The 20,247-nt window shown below is 47.0% G+C and overlaps 2 protein-coding genes across 3 annotated transcripts in view; one reads left to right on the plus strand and one right to left on the minus strand.

Annotated features, from left to right (window-relative positions):
• plaa (phospholipase A2-activating protein) overlaps window positions 1-13,937 on the minus strand; it is a 43,718-nt gene extending 29,781 nt beyond the window's left edge. The window contains exon 1 of the mRNA XM_028805133.2: window positions 13,531-13,937. Coding sequence (XP_028660966.1) covers window positions 13,531-13,679 — 149 coding nt within the window. The 5' untranslated portion in view covers window positions 13,680-13,937. The remainder of the gene's footprint in view (window positions 1-13,530) is intronic.
• The window catches only part of LOC114654528 (alcohol dehydrogenase 1-like), a 247,194-nt gene that overhangs the window by 189,397 nt on the left and 37,550 nt on the right, over window positions 1-20,247 (plus strand). The window lies entirely within an intron of this gene.

Here is a 20,247-nt window from a genome sequence, read left to right on the forward strand (position 1 = left end):
CCCAATGGCGACTGGTTCAAGGACATGAGGCCCGCACATGAGAGGGGAGCTGATCCAAGGGGTACAGTAAGGATGCACAAGACCAGCATAACAAGTGCAGGGCTCAGCAGCAGCATTTAGGAGCCACACCTGATCAAAGACCTACCGGCCCACCAGTGCAATGCAAGTGTGAAAGAGCCACCTGACCACCATCTAAGCACACTGGCTGGGCGCCTGGACGGCTCGGCTGCTGTCCATCCAGGTTGTAACGTCAGTGTACTTTGCTTCAGATTTTGGCACATTAAGAACCTTTCTTTAGGTAACGTCGCTTCATACCGAGTGGCTAAATGTTCAAACTACTTCTCTGCTTGCCTTGGGGTCTCAGTTTCTACAGATAAGAGAAAGAAGGAGAAACTTCAATGAGAGACACCCTGAAGGTGACCACAAGTGGAGCTGCATCGCAGTGTGGCTTAACAGAGCAGGAATGGACAGTTTGGGGTCTGCATAGAAACACCTAACATGAGCACAGGGTCACCACTGGACCCTTCCACAACAAAAGTGGGTGCCAAGGCTCAGAAATGCTGCCAGTCAGTGTTCAGAAGAATGTCAGGTTATATAGCGTCTTGACGTGTGGAGCACAGGAGGTCCTGCTTAAGTCTTTATAACACATCTGGAGGACGGTGGCCTGTTCTCTTCCAGATTGTTCTAAAACAGGCCCCCCAGGTCGGGAATGAAAACAGCCAACCAAGTGGCCCCTTCACAGGTCATCCTGTAAAAATGAAAGCTTAGAGGGATTGTCCTCCAAGTCTTTGGCCTCGTGCTTACCGCGTGGCTTTCATGTCAAACAAGTCTTATGGGTGTGCGGTGCAGGGCCGCATTTCAGTACACGTGCACACGTATTCCCCGGGTGCCATTAAATTCCTTTTCTGCGCCAGCCTCGTACATTTGCCAATAATTACTCCAACGTGTTTCAGTAGTCGTGGGTAATTAACTCGAAGCGGGGTGACATTGTGGATCGGCTCTAAAAGCGACAAACGCCTGAGTGAACAGACAACGTGTTAAAAGCCACTCTGCAGGATTCTTAATCAAGGACTGATGACCACTTCATGTTTTTGCCCTAATTAAATTAAATTAGCATACAGGTACAATTGAAAGGCATTGTAAACATTTTAAAATCTCTTGTTTCACCCGAGTGCAGGAATTGTTTGCATCGAGCAATTAAAGCCGACATCAGCTTTGCACTGCTCTGCCAAAACTGCCAGAAGCGAATGGAATTAAAATTTGGCAGCAATACCTCATATTAAGCTAATTGCACCTAATGCAGTCACGTCTCGCCCGCGGGGGTGGAGCTGCACGAGCCCCTCTGTGTGCTGAAAACGCGACTTGTGGCGCGCGTCCCACTAAGGCGCGCCGGACAGGAAGTCAGCTTGGAGACCCGGACTGTGATCAGAAACCAACAAGCACTTGTGCTGCTGGCAGGCTTCATACTGCCCGGGTCAATGACAAGCACAGAAAGGCCACCGCCACCACCACTGCCGGGCATGACGAGAAATGACAGAACACAGACATCCGCACATTACAGACTTACGTAAAGGACAAGCAGGGACGCTCCTCCGGTCCAAGTTCTGCTGCTCCATGACAGGTCTTGTCATCTGTAGTGCGCCTAGTCCAGAGTGAGACCCTGCCTTCAGACTGGCACTGGTCACAACTGCACACTTGAGGGTGGCTAAGCAAACAGCGCGCCGACTGAAGGGGCACAACTAACAGAATGCATGACAACATCCCATTGAGAGCTGCTGGGTTATGACAAAGGTATTTCAGGTAAGACAGACCGAGGTCTCCGGGTCAAGTTGTCCTACTAGCTAATGATGGCACTTTAGAGTGGCAACCTGCACAAACAGGGAAGGATTTCATTGTGCATTCCACATGTGACAATGATGGACCTCTCTATATTTATACATTCCTAGATTTTTTGTATCAGCCCATCAAGTTTTATTTTGTCATCAGATCAGGTTGGGGAGCAGGGCACTGGTAAAGCGCATGGCCACATCCACCACATGACAAAACAGTTCAGGATCCTAGTTGGCCAATCCCCAGGCGGTCCAGTCCCACCCTCAGGGAATCGGGCCCCATTGCCGTAACTGACGCTCCCTCACATTGAGGTCATGTGCCTCATTCGGGACCCCGTGAGCAACACAAAGTCAAACCAGCGGCACCCAAAGATTCTCTGAAGAGACACCCATGAAGGAGTCCAGTCTTCATCTAAGATCACTGGTTGGCATCTATGTCTCACAAACAGGGAGCACCAGGACTCTAAAGACTCAGACCTTCGTCCTTTTGCAGATATTGGGGGGCCACACACCCCCTTTCCAGCAACCTCATGACCCCCCCAATCCATCTACTGACTTCATGGGAAAGGTCACCAGAGACACAAATGTCACTGCCGAGGTCAGTAAACCTCCCAAGGAGGTCGACACTCTCTCTGCAGACAGACACACTGCTGATGGCTGTGCCCAAGAGGTCATTAAAGGCCTGGCTCTCGCCAGCCCAGACCCTCAGACTCCTCACTCAGAGCCTCCATTGACTCCATGAAGATCACAGCATCATCAGCAAAGTCAAGATCAGTGAACAGGTGCCCCACAGCCGCTGGACCCCATGACCCCCCAAACACCCAGTCCATGCAAGCATTGAACAGAGTAGGAGCAGAACACCCCCCCCCCCCCCAACGGACCCCAGAATCAACTGGGAAAAACACAGAGGGTCTATCTCCACTCTGCATGCCACTCACAGTACCAGCGTACAGGCTGGCCGTGATATGCAGCAACTTTGAAGGAGTCCTGCCAAGTCTCCAGGTGCTCCACAGGGCAGCTCGATCAAAGGAGTTGAAAGATTTATGAAAATCGATAAAGGCTGCAAAGAAACTCTGCCGATATTCGTGTTTTCACTACATAAGAACCCTCAGTGAGGTTGATGGTAGACTTCTTAGGCATAAAACCAGACTGCTCCGGTCACTAGTGTGTGAGCAAGTGATCACGGATCCTCCCAAGGATGGCACCGAGAGCAGTGTTATTCCCCTGTAGTTGCCGCAATCCCCCTTCCCTCTCCAGGGGCCTCATGTATAAACGGTGCGTATGCACAGAAATGTTGCGTACAAACGTTTCCACGTTCAAATCACAATGTATAAAACCTACGCTTGGCGTAAAGCCAAGCACATTTCCATGGTAGCTCATACCCTGTCGTATGCAAGTTCTCTGCTTGGTTTTGCAGACTGGCGGCACCCAGCGTCAAAGCAGTGCTACTGTTCCTGAGTGGTTACCCTTTCTTTTTAAGATCTACATCCCTGACGCGGCTTTATACATACACTGAAATTAACCGCATATCGTTTATTAGTTTAATGCATCAGATTGTAATTAACCTGTAACAATATAACGGTCAAACTATTCTAAATACCAGAACTGCTTTAGCGTTGTTACTCTCACTGCACCTTCATCTTCTGTCAGCTGCTCCCGTTAGGTGTTGCCACAGCGGATCATCTTTTTCCATATTACTCTCACTGCACCACTCGGAGTATTTATATCAGAGTGTGAATCACAGATGTACAGAGATTGGAAAGAGAATTATCGGGATACAGCATCAAGCACTCGCTGCCTCAGCCATTCGCTATTTGAACTGCTCTCATCTGACCAACGCTTCACAGCCTTTCCTGTTCGGACCTCGCGGTTCACAAACGCACTCAATCAGTCCATCAAGCACTCCTGGTAGAACTGTTTGGACTTGCAAGTTACCGTGAGGTAATTGTACTTATGATACAGTTATACTATTGCACAACCTGAGCCACTTTATAAAGCCTGTATTTACATATGATGACAATATCACTTTTAAGATGAAATGCAGCAAAATATGTTGATTATATTATACAGATAAAACTTTAACTACACGGTGCCGCAGCGCTAGCGAGCTTGTGCTTCGTTCACGGTTTGTTCCTGCCTCGCGCTGTATTCATGCTGTGGCTGGTGCGACACTGGAAGGATAGATGGATAGAATAATTAAACATTACGAAGATATTTCGATGTTCCTTAAACGTTTTGAAGAATCGGCGTTCTAAGCTTACAGATGGCTTAACATCTATTACAGAGCTGATTGTGTGGCGACTGGGTATTTGGAGAAAGAAAAGTAAGGACAGGAATTGGAGGTTAGTACGTTTGAAAAAGACAGTACTTCTGTAATAAAGCATTTCATCGAAGGTCGCACATGGCGCAGCATGCATCTTGCGTGAGATATGGACAAGCACTGCGCCACCGTGTTCCCATGTTTAATAACGTGCTTTAACTCATATCATCATGAAAATGATATCACGTATACATCTCAGTATTTTAATTACTCAGAGAGCTGTAATATTACGAACGTAATGGATTCTGTGTCCTGTCGGAGGAAGAGCACGCAGTGATTTGGGCACATAGAGCACAGATAAGATCAAATACAACACAAAGCATTTAACGTGCTACTTAGTTACAATGGGATTTGAGAAACTTGTAAATTAAATGATTTTAAGATGAAGTTTATGATGTTCTACTTTAATGACAAAATAAACTACGTGGTTTAAAGTGGAAATTTCTAGCTTTTTTTTTTCACACTGTGTGCCTTTTTTCAACTGTACCCTAATAAGCTCTCATATGACACTCAGACGGTGGGCTACGAGTCGCCTTTTCACGCCGACTTTGATATGTGACAACTTTTTTTTATTTTGGGCACTGTGCGACTTTGTGAACTTGAGCTTTTGAGCTTCTCCGACACGCTATGTCACTCGATCAACTTCCTTTTGTTGGTTACCCCATTGTTTAAACCAACAAATTGTACGTTTTTCTTTGCCTCCATTTGGTATTCACTGAAATTCTTCTATTTTTCTTCATACTTTTGCCATTGCCTTTTCACAGAGCTTAAGGGCTATTTATATTGATTTCCATATTCAAAGAGGCGTAATTCTGGGAGGAGTCAGGGCGGGACAGCAAGCGCGTGCACGTGCATTTATTTCAACGCTGAGCGGGATTTATGTAGCGGAAGAACGCGGAAGTTGGCGAACGCACAGATTCCTGCATCTGGAATTTTCTGTGCGTAAGCACATTTCGGCTTTTGCGCTTACGTCATGTTATAGTGCGAATTCTATGCACGGCGTTATGTATGAGGCCCCAGATCACCTGACACCAAAGGTCCCCACTAACCTCTTACACTCTTTTCTTTCCAGATATACAACTGTTGTCTGTTGTTGTGAACTAAAGAAAATCCCAAAAACTCTAGCAAGGGCCCTACAAGTGCAAGGGTCCATCAGAAACATGCACTCGAGGAATCTTTATAAAATAAATGTATAAGTTGCGGGGAGCTCAAAAGGCCCATAAGGAGTTGCATTAACACAACAGGCAAACCACTGAAGAACAAGTCCAAGAAACACAAATCCAAACTCGCCAAGTGCATTCAATGAACCGCCTGGCACTGCTGGTCTCCTCAACCTTTACAGGTTATGGGGCAGGTGGTCCTGCCTCCTTGGGAAACACCTGGCAGGACTAGCAGAGGCACCACATAATAAACATGAGGAACAATTCTGACAGAAACAAAAAGGACCAAATATAAATAAAACAGATAAAAAGAAAGGGATCTAAGCACAGGTCAGGGGGAGACCCATTTATTCAACCCCTCAGGACCTCCGCGGCACTTCAGCCCAGTTTACACCAAGAGACGTCTTCTCAAAGGCGCCCCCTTGAGCCCTGAAGGGGCTCAGCCAGAAGAGGAACAATCAGCCTTAAGTGCTCTGCTCGCTACTGGCAGTCGTACGTGGATTTAAGGGTTCACTTTTAACAGGATTTACAGTCGCATCACAATCAATGGCACCAAACAAGCAATACAAAGAACCGGTGCCCTCATGAGACTTTTCAGCTCAGTGTTTTTAATAAAAACATGGCAGTGTGGATGGGGCCCAAGGCCAGCTTTATACTTTATGGGACACGCTACAGCAGTTTATACTTGAGTGAGTACTTTACATAAATCTGGAAGATTCCAGCAGGTGGCAGTGCGAGATATCATCACAGTGAGAAAACAACATTCAGGCTTCGCTGTGTTGTGAAATACCCAGCACACCTCGCCACATCTCTGAAAAAGTGGGATGTTTAATGATTACATCCACCAATCCAGGGACGCAAGCATCGGGCGCGAGGCAGAAACAGTCTGTGGACGGGGCATCAGCTCATTGTAAGGTGAACACACACACACACACTAATGTCATTTTAGCGTCACCAAATCCCCAAACCTGCATGTCCTTGAATAAAACCAGAACACACTGTGGAACCCCACCAGGAAACTGCAGGCAGGGACTCCCTACTGTGAGGCTGCAACGCTACCGGCTCTGCCACCGTACCACCCTACATGTGTAATTAACAACAGGATCAATTATTTAAATGAAGTTAATGATTTATCTGTAAAATGTACCAAACTAGCTTTAACACATTTCAACATGAAAGGGATATCAAGTATAAATCGAAGGACTTGTCACATCACAAATTGAACGTGTTCTGTGAACGTGTCCCCAATTTTGTTTCTCTCTGTGGCTCAAATAGGCTTCCATACATTCGGAAGCTGTTGTGAAGGTGAGAAAAAGAAAAAAAGCCAAAGATGATATATGAGACATTCATGTCGTCATGATGGGGAATATGTGACACTCGTATTTCCTACGTGAGAAACACATGAAGAAAAGCATCATGGATATATCTGTACATCAGTATTTCAGTTTGATGATTTGCTTCACCACATCAAACATCGAGGTGCGCACATTGGTCCCTCAGCAAAGCACATGTTGATAGTAAACAGACTCCAATGTCTCATTCCAACTTAAACACACTGTGCTCCTGAGATTTTGGTGGTTCTGCAACACTCGCACATGTGGCGTTCATTTCTGAGGATTGTGAGTATGAAGTAACCAGCCCGAAGTGTGCAGAGGATACGAAGTGCAAGGACAGATCATCGAGAAATGGCTGAAAGATTGCAAAGGGACTTGGACAGCACACAGGCTTGAGGCAGATGATGTTTCATGTAAAGCAGCACATGAAGGAAGAAGAAATTTGAGATTTATGAGAAGGGTGGAGGAGTCATAATGTACAAAAGTAATCAAAAAAGCTAATAGGACGTCAGGTTATATAGCGCCTTGATGTGTGGAGTACAAGTCACAGGAGGTTCTGCTTCAGCTTTATAACACACTGGTGAGGCCTCATCTGGAGTCCTGTGTGTAGTTTGGGTCTCCAGGCTACAAAAAGGACTAAGCAGCACAAGAGAAGGTCCAGAGAAGAGCAACCAGGCTGACTGAGGACTGAAGTCAAAAGCATGAGGAGAGCCTGCAGGAGCAACCAGAGACTAAGAGAGGACTTGACTGAAGTGTACAGAGAGCTGTAGTTTCTACTTTAAAACAACATGGGGGCACAGCTGAAACCTTGTTAAGGAAAAACTTTACACAAATGTTGGAAATTTAGGAGCGTTTTGCTTCCTACTGGGACCCACAGGCACATAAAATAAATGACAAAGTTGTGTGGTGGGACCTTCAAAGCTCAACGTGATGTCATTTTGGACAATCAAGATGAACAGGACGGATAAGCTCGCTGGGCTCAATGTCCTGCTCTCACCACAATATTTCTAATGTAACAAAGAAGTTCACGGGACTCTACACACGGCAATAAGGACCCCATAGCCTGTAAACAGCAGCCCACCAGTAAGACTTGATGATGTGCTGCCAGGCACATTCAACTCATTTTTGAAACTTCTTCAGCATGGAGGGGAATTATAAAAACAACAACATTATTGTATTTTAAACTGAAAGTAGCGATTCTACTAATTGGTTGAATTAATTAATGTGCGCCCCACGATTTTATTTAGTCGCACATAACCACGAAAAACTGTGGCTAAAGATGTATTTTGCTTTGTAGTGCATTTATAACTAAATTAAATAAAATCATTTTACTTAAAAAGTATGTATTTTATTTTTTTTACCTTTTAGTTTGAGAATTTTGCAAATGATTTTTCTTCAATCATTTTTCATGAACAGGAAGCTTCTTTAAAAATATTACATAACTAAGGGGACCTTTGGCACCCAAACCCCAGTTGCGGCCAGAATATTAGTAAAATCTGTAAATGTACAAAGAAAATTAATTTTTTGTCAAAATCACAAAATTCTATAAATATGTAAAAGAATAATTATTATTATTTAACGGAGTAAAAATCATGAAGTGAGAATATTTCCGCTCTTACCAATTAAGCTGAGGTCCACTGTGCTTGATGAGTATTTATAAGAGACTAAATAAACAATCCATTTGTTTTAACTAACAAAAACCATGACTTTCTTGATATTTTAGTTTATAATTTAAAAAGAATCTGAAAATCTAACATCACATTAAAATTTGATAAATTCTGAAAAGAATGACACCAAACATATATATATGTAAGCTTTAAAATAAGCCTGATTTAAAGCGGGACATAAAAACGTCTTGTAAAACCGTTGTACTTTTAGGCTTAGGATTTTGCACATACAGAGCAGATAGATCTTCTTTGCAGAATTATTTGAATACTAAAAGGAAGGAGATTTTGGTCTATTTTTCCATTCCGGCTCTTATGGGATTAGCGCTCAGTCGCTGCCAAAAAAAAAAAAAAAATCCCGACAACAGAACGGCGAGCGTAGACCAATACTACCTCACCGTCATCATTACGGCCACCCCTTCGCTACAGTAAACAAGTGATGTCGGTGCACAGATCTACTTCCCCCCCACCTCTCTGGAACAGGCAAGTGGGTTCAATCCAATGCGTCCCTCACTCGAATCCTCCTATATCTCGCTCTACTTTCTCTTCGTCATTGTGTGTGCATTAACTGGAATCGCATAACCATTAATTATGACAAAATTTGTTACATAATTGCATCGGTTTTGATGGATTCTTGTATTGTCATTGATACTGAACACGTATGCAAAATTTGAAGAAATTCACTTCGCCAAAAGTGGGTTGAAAATCAGTTGTAAGATTTGACTGAGACAAACAGACATTAGAACACTCTAGACGAGAACAGGCCATTCAGCCCAACAAAGCTCGCCAGTCCTATCCACTTATTTCTTCCAAAAAACATCAAGTCGAGTTTTGAAAGTCCCTGAAGTCTTACTGTCCACCACACGACTTGGTCGCTTATTCCAAGTGTCTGTCGTTCTTTGTGCAAAAAAAACTTCCTAATGTTTCTGCGAAATTTCCCCTTCACAAGTTTCTAGCTGTGTCCCCATGTTCTTGATGAACTCGTTTTAAAATAACCATCTCGATCCACTGGACTAATTCCCTTCATCATTTTAAACACTTCAATCAGGTCACCTGTTAGTCTTCTTTTGCTTAAACTGTAAAGGCTCAGCTCTTTTAATCTTTCCTCATAATTCAACCCCTGTAGCCCTGGAATCAGCCCAGTTGCTCTTCTCTGGACCTTCTCTAGCACTGCTGTGTCCTTTTTGTAGCCTGGAGACCAAAACTGCACCCAGGACTCCAGATGAGGCCTCACCAGTGTGCTATAAAAGTTGAGCAGACCCTCCTGTGACTTGTACTCCACACATCAAGGCGCTATATAACCTGACATTCTGTTAGCCTTCTTAAGACTAACATTGTTGGGAAGTCGACAGCTTAGAGTCCACTGACTCCTAAATCTTCTCATAAGGTGGAGTCTCAATTTTCAGACCATCCATTGTATATTCAAACCTCACATTTTTACTTCCTATCTGTAATTCTTTACATTTACTGACATTAAATTTCATCTGCCCAAGCCTGTCTGCTGTCCAAGTCCTTCTGTGATGATACAACAGATTCCAAATTATCTGCTAATCCACCTATCTTGGTATCATCTGCAGACTTCACCAGCTTGTTATTATATTTCTATTTAAATAATTTCTATCTATCTAAAAATAGCAGCGGCCCTAGCACTGCCCCCTGCTGGTCACCACTCTTAACATCGGCCAGTTCTGATGAGGTTCCTTACACCATCACCCTCTGCTTCCTGTGTCTGAGCCATTTCTGCACCCATCTAAAAACATCACCCTGAACTGCTACTTCTTTTAGTTTGATGCCCACCCTCTCAGGTGGCACCTTATCAAATGCTTTCTGAAAGTCCAGATTAATAATCTCATCTGCTCCACTTTGATCGTATCTTTTTGTTGCCTCCTCATAGAATTCCAGCCTGTTAGTAAAACACGACCTCCCTCTTCTGAACCGATGCTGACTGTTCCTAATAACTCCTGCCCTTGTCAGGTGTTGCTCAATCTTATCCTTAATAATTTCTTCCATTAATTTTCCTGTGATGCCCGTTAAACTTACTGGCCTGTAGTTGCTTGGATCTGCCCTGTCACCCATTTTATATAATTCAATGATATTTGACATTTTCCAGTCCTTCAGAATCTCTGCAGTGCGCCGTGACTTCCTAAAAATGTGTGTCAGGGTTTATATCTGTACTCACTGGCCTCCTTAAGAACATGAGGGTAAGTATTATCTGGTCCTGGTGATTTGTCTGATTTCAGTTTATTTAATCTGGGCAGCACTTCTCCCTCTACAATTTCCAAATCCCTCAGTACCTCCTTAGTAGTCTCAATTACCTCTGGGAGGTAATCCACTTGCTGACTTGTAAACACCACAGAAATATGTCAGTTTACGGCATCCCCTATTTCACGGTCTGTATCTTTTAATTCCCCTTTACTATTTCTGATGCACTTGACAGAGGAGTCAAGTTAAATAAAATCGTTTAAAAATAGAGAGGAACACTCACTTGGCTAAAGAGAAGCCCCGTCCCAGTCAGGCATTATGAAGGCGTACTGCAGTTGGCCTAAAGTACCCACAGTCATGTCTCTTTACACACTTCTTCTTAAAACGTCAATGACTAGCGGCCCTCAATGCTAGTGTGTCTTGAGAGAAAGTGTGCAGCATTGTTCATAACGGCACTCAGCTCTCCTCTACTGCTACCTCCAAGGGGCTCAGCACATGTCGCGTAACTGAGCCTGCACTTTTAATGAGCTTGTCGATTCAGTGGGCCGGCCTCTCTTGATGTGATGTCACTAGCCCTGCAGACCACAACATGGAAATGGCACAGGCCAACACAGAGATGCAGAAAACGTAAAGGTCGTCTTGTACTCCCAGTCTCCTAAGAGAGAAAAAAAAGGATCTGCTGTCCGCTTTCTTCTGTAGTTCCTCTGCAGTACGAGACTAGTCCAGCCCGACAAGAATTTGTAGCAGTGCACTACCTCCATGTCCACTTCGCAACGTTCAGAACCAGCAATCCCCAAATTAATTCATCCTCAAAATTTAATGCAATCCAATGTGCCAAGTGTATTACAGTAGAATGCATAAGACCTTGGGACAGTTCTAACATGTGACAATTAAAAACGCATCAACCAAATAACTGATTCACTAAAGCCGATGACCTTTGCGTCAGTTTAACATTCAATACAAAAGCGTACTACATTTTACCTCATGGCATGTCATTTTCAAACCTGCTTAGTCCAGACCAGGGTCCCCCACATTGGAGTCTATCCTAGCCAGTATTAACAGGAACAAACTAAGGACAGCACGCCAGTCCATCGCAGGCCAAACACACACACACACTGGCCGATATAACGTCGTTGGTCTACCTAACCTGTATGTTTCTGGACAGGAAACCCATGCAGACACGGGGAAAACGTGCAAACTCCACGCAGGGAGGACAAACCCTGGTTTCCTTACTGCAAGAGAGCAGCGCTGACACTGTCACATTGCACGCCGTAATTAAAAGTCAAGCATGCGTACAGCATTTTGCTTAGCAGCTGCTCCAAGCGTATTGCATTTCGATTCAAGATCAGACAAAACTGAATGCAATCGAATGACCACTCACATCAAAAGGTGGGGCAAGGAGCATCAACAGTTGGGGTGTGAGGCGTTACACTTCTAAATATTTCTGTGTTGTGGCCGCAAGCGCAAGTGACAAAACGGTAAAAAGCATGTTCTAACTCTTACCATAAAAGTTTACTCTCAAATAATGTGTTATGCTTAATGTCATATTATTCCATTCTTCTTCTGATAGTCATGGCTGACACATCAAGTACTGCCATCCCCATCTGCAGGTGTTTACAAACCTGCTGGTGCACAGATGTCCCGGTTGATGGTCTTCACAATTGCAGGCTGCAGCTCTTCAGGATGTTAGGGTAGCAGCTGGAACTTCTTCTCCTCTTGCTGCTTTTACTACACCGGCCCGTCGACACAGAAGAGAATGCAACCGTCATTTACATCGCCACCTTCCACCAGCTGAGTGGTACGGCGTAACCCCTGCCTCATCGACTCCCCGTTCCCCCTCTTTGGCTCCGAGTGCACACACTCGTGATTGGAGCACCCTGTGCCCCACCTTTTGATGCTGATTGGTCACTTGATCGCGTTCAGTTTCGACTGATTAATGTCTGGTCTTCAATTGAAATGCAGTACACTTGGAGCAGTCGCTATGTGAAACAACACGTTTGCTCTGCTATTTATGTCACACAACCTATGAACTAAAATATAATATGTTACTGCATCAACTCCTATGAACTAAAATATAATACGTTACTGCATCAACTGACACAAAAACTGTGTGCCAATGAGAAAAGCAATCAATCATTTGGTTGAATTATTTAGAATTATAACAAAAATCTGTTAAAAAATTCTATGTATCACGTGTATAGGCACTGTAAATTTGCTACGTTAGACTGTTTTTAATTCCATACTTTGAGGCCTCAGGTTCAAGCCACAAGCCAACCAACCGGACACAGTGATGGAAGGCCGCCCTGACCAAGCCTGGGCCAATAATTTAGTTGATTCTTATGGAGGCGCCCATGCACACCAAACATAAAGGTGGGCCTCCAAGCCCCTCTCTGTTCTGCCTGCTTTCCCCGAATGTCACATTAAGGTCCCATCACAATGACTAAGCCGTTTAGGAGCCGACATCCGATAGCCAGCAGTAATGCAGGCAGGCGCAGTCCTGACATGACAAGCAAGGTGGGCTTTGGCCGCCCTCCCTTCTCCCCTCTCGGTTCGCTTTCGCTTCTTTAAGTTTCATTTCTCCAACGCTCGCGGCTGACGGACGGCGCTGCCGTTTCTCTTTTCTTTTCGCCGTTTAACACTCGGTTGAATGCCACATTTTAAATATCCGCACATGTCTACGGCTCTTGATTTAAATTTCGGTAACTTTAAGAAAGTGTACCCCCCCCCCCCCCCCCCACCAAGCACTTAAAATGGACTGTTCCTGATCTTTCACCGGTTACTACTATTTTTTAATTATTTCCTGTATTACTTCACAGGAGGACATGTTTTAAAGTAGCTACACACCAACTCGACATCTTTCTCACTGTATATTTTGAAAAGAAGTTCCCTTCCATAAATCATTTTTATTTTAAGCAAATAAGAGGCTGTCACACGCGTTAAAAGGTGTCATTTAAAAACGAAACTAGGCCCCCAGACCAACACGACCACCTCGCCCCATGCGGACCCCACACACTCGCTTACCTCTTGCTGGGCTCCCATGCCTTGGCAGTCTTGTCTCGAGACACCGACACAAAGCCGCCTTCGGGAAAAACGGACGCTGCCAACCCTCGGACATCCAACGCGTGCCCCGGGATCGAGCAGCTGAGCCTGTACGCCTTAGCAGATGCCATGCCGATACAACAACAAGAAACCAGCAAAAAGGCGATTGGCGAAAGTCAACGCCAAGAACCAAATGTGACAGAGCGGCGGCACAAACAACAACACTCGGCGCCGGGAGAGGAAACGGAAGAGAAGCGCGGCTTGGGGGTCAGTGCAGGGCATCATGGGAGGAAGTGGGAGGGCGTAAGGGATGCGCGCTTTTACTCCTAAATACCTGAAGGTACCTTACTGTACGTTCTTTGAGATTACGATCAAGTAACCTTAAATGAAATGGGTGACGTGTTTCAACCAAAAGGCTCCAGAACTTTCTTTGTGCTGCCGCCTTAATTAGAGGGCGCGCGCACAACGACTCACTCACTCACTCACTGAGGCCCCGCCTCTCATTGACTGCGCACACGTATCCACTAAGGCCACACCTTAGTAAAGTCGAGTCACGCCCCTCAAGTGCCCCGCCCACAACAGCCGGGGCACTGCGTCATGCCAATGTGATGCGCTTCTCAACTTCGTGGAATTCCATTTGAACGCTTTGGAATCTTTTCAGTTTTTATCGTCCGGAGCTTCCTAACTAACCATCATGAGAAGCACAAACCACGTATGATGATACACCGTTGGACTCTTGCTGACTAAAATTACACAGAGCTTTTTGGGGTTCTTCCCTATTTTTGGCTCTCTATACCCCAAAACCTGTCATTTATAGGCCACCATATTTTGTGCAGGAAATGGCACCCTTATGATAAAGAGAAAAACAAAAAGTGTTGTCAGCGAAAATAAGCAGAAGGACTTCAGGTTGTGGAAGTCACATTTAAGAGAACCCAGGGATTCACCCCCAAATGAAAAACTGGGTGGTGGCTCAGAGGCTTAAAGTTCTGCGCCGGTATGAATGTCCGTTCTTGCTAAAGAGATCCGTACGCTACTGGCCCCTTGAGCAAAGCTCTTAACGGGCAATGGCTAACTCTCCACTCTGACCCCATGGGGTATGCGAAAAGTAGCAAATTCCTAAAACAAGAAATTATATAAGGCACGTGGAGTACTACTGTATGGCCAAAGAGTACTGTTACAGGCGTGCTTCGAGGTTGCTAATCACGATCATATTTGTATTCTTTGATATTTTACCGGTGATCCTAGTCGTCTCTGAGCCTCCCTAGAGATTAAAAATGACAGATTTTACACATAGGCGTGCGGGGTGTCGTTTTCGCCAATTTTAAGGTCACTGATCATAAACCTGAGGTTATTTTGATGTTTGACGCTTTATTAGCCCTCTAGTGACCTGCATCAGAGGATGACAAGCTTCATTCCAATCGAGAACATTTAGACTTTACACGTTTAAACGGAAGCCCACGCTGTAATATTTCCAGTATGTGATGCGGCTCTTTATCGTCTGCCTCACGAAGTCGAACTTTACGTTTCTTATTGGCACGCCTCACGCTATTCCAGGCTTCTTTATCTTCTGTACTGCTGCTTCCTTCATTTCCAAATCCCGAGTATAGTTGGCAGCCGTCAGCGATCGCCAAAACCCCACCGCTGTGCGAGAAGAAGCACGAGCCGAGTCGGACGAGTAAGACGCCGTGAACCCGCCCGAAGTTCAAAACTGAATGGCTGCGCTCTCCGCATCACGCGGCATTCAGAGGCAGCCAATCCCAGTGCTGCCTGAAGTCACATGAGCACTCTGCTGCTCATCGTCTCTCTTTCTGTAGTCGATTCGTGGCCATCTTGGGTAGGGACTCACACCTTACATACAGTGATAATTCCTTTTATCTACGTTGTCACATAATAAAATGGGACACTTTTGAAAACTGAGTGTTTTGCTATGCCGGTCAAACAGCGTTTTTTGGCCTTATTTACTCGTAATGGATTGTGCGAGGGAGGTTTGGTCTCTTTATTAATTCATGTGATGTCTTTATCTAAGGGGACACTGCGACTTGATGTCTTCATTACAGTTGATCGACATCCTCCCCGTGAGGCTCATTCACTGCCAAGGAGAGTCAAGTCGGCTGAGACTCTGAGTGGTCGTGCCAGCCTAAGGGGTGAGTGTCGGGGTCAGGGGTGTTCTGAGTCACTTGATGACACACACTGAGCTGCCACCACTTGTGATTGGTTTCTGGAGTGACAAAATAAGTCTTTGGCACACAGTGTCTGAATGCTGCCTACCTGTCTGGATGTCAGTGGTCTTTTGAATTGTGAGGGGCTCCACAGGCCAAGGCAGTCAGTCTGCCACCCACTTGATGCCACCTTCCTCAGCCAAGTGGACGCCGATGCCAGCCAGACCACACAGCCTTTTACTCACTTGATCTGTTGGCTGCTGGAGGTGGTCAGTCTGCCGACTGCCTCTTATGTCTCACAGCCTGTGCCACTCCTGCACACTGCGGCATCACTGCTGTGCAGGGGAGTTGGCATGGCATCTGCCAACACATACAGGCACTGCTGCGCCATGGTGGGCCACAAGATGGAAGTCTGAGGGCTGGCAGTGGCTGCCTTTACTGAATGGAGCCTTTGTGTCTGTTTCCAGAGACAGAACGGCCAGGGTGTGGATGCCCACCAGTGAGTGAGTTGGCATGGTGCAGTGGGTTTGTTTCCTTCTGAGCTTGACCTAATTCTGTGTGCCAGCAATGACCATTATGGTGAGGCCATCAGTTCAGCTCAGTTTATTTTAACGTGGTGTGTCAGAGTGATGGCGACCACACTACATGGTGACGCGGGCATTGACTCTTGTTTTTAAATGTGTATTCCTTTGGCATTAAGCTTCCAGGATGGCTGCCCTAAATGCACCAGTTTAGGAGGATAACCAGGACGCATGCCATGTGGAGCTCATAATGACACAATGTCGAGTCGACCAGGGGGCACAGACCTGGGGAGCAGTTTGGAGTGATAAATAAACCAAAAAGTGGGTCACAGCCCGCTCAGCCTTCTGAGAAGTGAATGGCAGGAAAAAAACGGGCACCACTGAGGCAGCTCGACACACAGGCTGAGGACAAGGACACTGGCATGGGCTCTGAGGGCGCCTCTGTGCCAGGGCTCTCAGTGATCTTCTACTCAGACGAGTGTCATCCTGGTAATGACTGGCATCTCATGTTACCAAGCTAAGCATTGTTGTCAAATTGAGAATGATGTCCAGTCCTGGCCTTGGTGGGCACAGAGCCACTGGCACCCTCTCATCTGTTTCCTCTTCCCACCTCCAGACTTAAGTAGACATAGATTGGGTTTGGACTTTTACCCCCACTCAATAGGACTGTGTGTTGACCACCTGCTTGGTCTCCAGAGGATCAGCACCTAAGATGGACCGAGGACCCCTGCTGGAATCCCAGAGATGTTTTGGTCTTTTTTGGTTTCCATTTTCTGACCTCCAGTTGCTCGTCTCCATAAGGCTGATGGGGTCTTTCTGTGAAAGTTAATGACGTTTGTGGATGACGATGATGTTGTGTTCTTCGAGGAAGGTCCCCGATGGCAATCACCTATGGGCAGGTCAACATGATGAGAAGGCCCAGGGTGATAGGGAGCTGTCATGTCAAATGGGTGTGGGCATCCTTCACAAGTGAGCATGAGGAGGGGAGATGAAGGACAAAATGTCAGTGAGCCAACCAGGGGACTGTGGAGGGCATGAGGGGCTCAAGGGACAGAAATGCAGGGCAACAGAATGCAGCAGAGAACATTCTAGAAATTCACTAAGGAAGTCAGCTGAGAGACCCATAGGAACAGCTTGGCATCGACAGCGAAACCCAAAAAAGTGGCCACCCACCCTGGACATTATGCACCCACCACCTGGTCCTGGCTGGTGTTGTCAATGTCAAGGCCGTTGTCTTGGACATTTGGTCAAAGTGCAGTGATGCCCACTGGGGGCAATCAAAGAGACCGGGTAGTAGCACATGGCCAGCCCCAGCCAGATGTACAAGCCGAGTAAGAAGACCCCGAGGCCAGTGGGGTGCAGCGGTGTCATCTACCATCCTAACATGAACTGTGACGTCGCTGATTTGACCCAACTTGAGCCGTCACTTTAGTGTCAGCAGGACGGGTGGCACAGTGCCAGGGCTGGTAATGAAGGATGAAGTTGGCTCGGGGTCTTCACAATTTCTTTCTTTCACATTACCTTCCTTGAAGGTTGAAGGTGATAAAATTGAAGCAGGGGCTACGACTGCCTCATCCTGCACTCCCCTTGTCAGCTGGCATCATGTGGGGCCTTTGGCATGTCATTGGCACAGACAGGTGACACTGAGTGGGTGAGCCAGTCAGCTGACCATAGGAACTAAGTAATGTGGCACCCAGGAAATACGTGGGGCCTCCGTGTCGGTCTTAAGAGTCCCTAACAGCAACAGGGGTCACAGATACTCCTCAACTCAGCCCACCACAGCCTGGCAGCTGCTCATCTCTCATCCTTTAAAGACAATCGAGGTCGCCCTCCACTGGTGACAGCGTGCATATGGCTAACACTAACAAGATGGCTGCTTTGTGCTTTCTGCTATTGGATGGCGAGGGCAGACACGGAGCTCAAGGTGGTGCCAGGGCCCACCGGTGCTGAATGGAGCTGATGGGAGGTCCACCTCAGACCTCAAGCTCACATTATCAGATTCTGTGAATGAGAAGCTCTGCCACAAGGACATGTGGGTGCAGTTCTGCAATCATCTGCTCGACTGGATGAACCCGCAGGGCAAGGCTGCCCACCAAACGCCCATGCTCAGGACACTGTGCCACTTCGCTGCCAAGTGGGGACAGGATTTACTGATGTCACGGACCTAGGAGCTTGTCTGCAACAAGAACATCTGCACTGCCCCCACCCCCCCTGGTGGTCAGTTTGTACCCCATCTGGGACCTTGAAGGGCAGGCGCAGAGCTCCTCTGTGGCCAGCAGGCTCTTTGAGGTAATACAGCATAAGGAGGCCATCACCTGGGCACAACTGTCACGAATGACACCACAGCCCAAGGCCTGGCACACTGTCTCAGATCGCCAAGTATGTGTCGGTGCCAGCGCTGGTGACACTGGCCCAATCCTGCTTCTCGATGAGCTCCACTGTCTTTGACTGGCCAGTGCTGTGGGGTTCACGTCAGACATGCTGCATTTCACTAAGCTACAAAAGAAAGTGGACTTCCTACAAATGTCACCGTAGCCTTGTGGTTGACATCTTGGACCCGCTTTCTCCAGCAGAGGTTTCTGAGGAGTTGTGTGGACCTGGGTGCCAATGCTTCACCGACTCCCACAATTAAGGGTCACCAGTAACCTGGCACAATAAATACAATCTACAGAGCAGGGGTGCAATATGCAGAGGGTCACCTGAGGGGGAGGTGAAAGGGGATTGTGTGACAAAAGAGCAGTACTGGGCGGCCAGAGAGGCCACTAGGGGGTGCTGGCTGCTTGATGGTGGCCCCTGAGTGTTCCAAGGGTCTGTCATGATGTCAGCTGTGGTAGACGATGTAGGGACAATGAAACAGGCCTATGGTGGAGTGGGGGTCTTTAATGGCTTTTAACGTAAGCCGAGTCCCACATCACTCACCCCATTGCCCTCCAAGGCAGAAATAAAGGAGGCTGAAGCCCACAGCGCAAAGCTGGCTGGCAAACTACAGAAAGGCATGGTGCCACCGCAGGGCACAGGGACAGGAAAAGAATGGCCTGGCAGGTACACAAGGTCCAGCAGAGACAGTCGACCCACCCTGGTGGAGGAGATCAAGTGCTGATGGCTGCTGACGCTTATTCTGTGAGTACCCAGCAGAGGGCGCCAGAGGCCTTCAAACACCCTGCTGCCTTTTTCATTTTCCATTCCAATGGCCTTATGGGAAATCACGGGGTGGGGGGCAGAGTCAGGCTGCTGTTAGGAAGTGTTGCCCCCTATAGGACAAGTAGAGCGAGTGCCAGGGGAGCCTCTGTGTCTACATGGGTGCCAACACAGGGGTCTCACCAGCTGAGGCATATGCTGGCACTGACCTCCCCTTGCAGTGCAGGGCATGGCGGTCACCTTAGAGACGAGGTCACCATGGCTGAGCTGGGACACTGCTGGCGTGAGGGGGTCTTTGTGAAAGGCACTATATCAGATCTACTCTGTTTGGGGGTCACTTTCAGGTCCTCACCCCCCCCATGATACGTCCAGCTGCAGCTCAAGCTCCTTGGCCTCTGGATGTCCACTGGGTCATTTCTTAATCTCTCCAGGGTCACTTGAACTCACATATTGGTGGTGATGTGGCCGCCCTGTCACCTACTGCTGGCTGAGTGACCACTCGACTCTACAGCGCCCCCTATAGCGCCCCCTAAAGTGTTCTGTCCTGAGGCACCGTTCCTCTCTCAGCATTTCGTTCTTCCATCCATCCATTATCCAAACCACTATATCCTAACTACAGGGTGACGGGGGTCTGCTGGAGCCAATCCCAGCCAACACAGGGCGCAATGCAGGAAACAAACCCCGGGCAGGGCGCCAGCCAACCGCAGGGCACACACACACACACACCCACACACCAAGTGCACACCAGGGACAATTTAGGATCGCCAGTCCAGCTAACCTGCATGTCTTTGGACTGTGGGAGGAAACCCACGCAGACTTGGGGAGAACATGCAAACTCCATGCAGGGAGGACCCGGGAAGTGAACCCAGACGGGTCTCCTA

Source organism: Erpetoichthys calabaricus, chromosome 7 (assembly GCF_900747795.2).
Source record: "Erpetoichthys calabaricus chromosome 7, fErpCal1.3, whole genome shotgun sequence".
Classification (NCBI taxonomy): domain Eukaryota; kingdom Metazoa; phylum Chordata; class Cladistia; order Polypteriformes; family Polypteridae; genus Erpetoichthys; species Erpetoichthys calabaricus.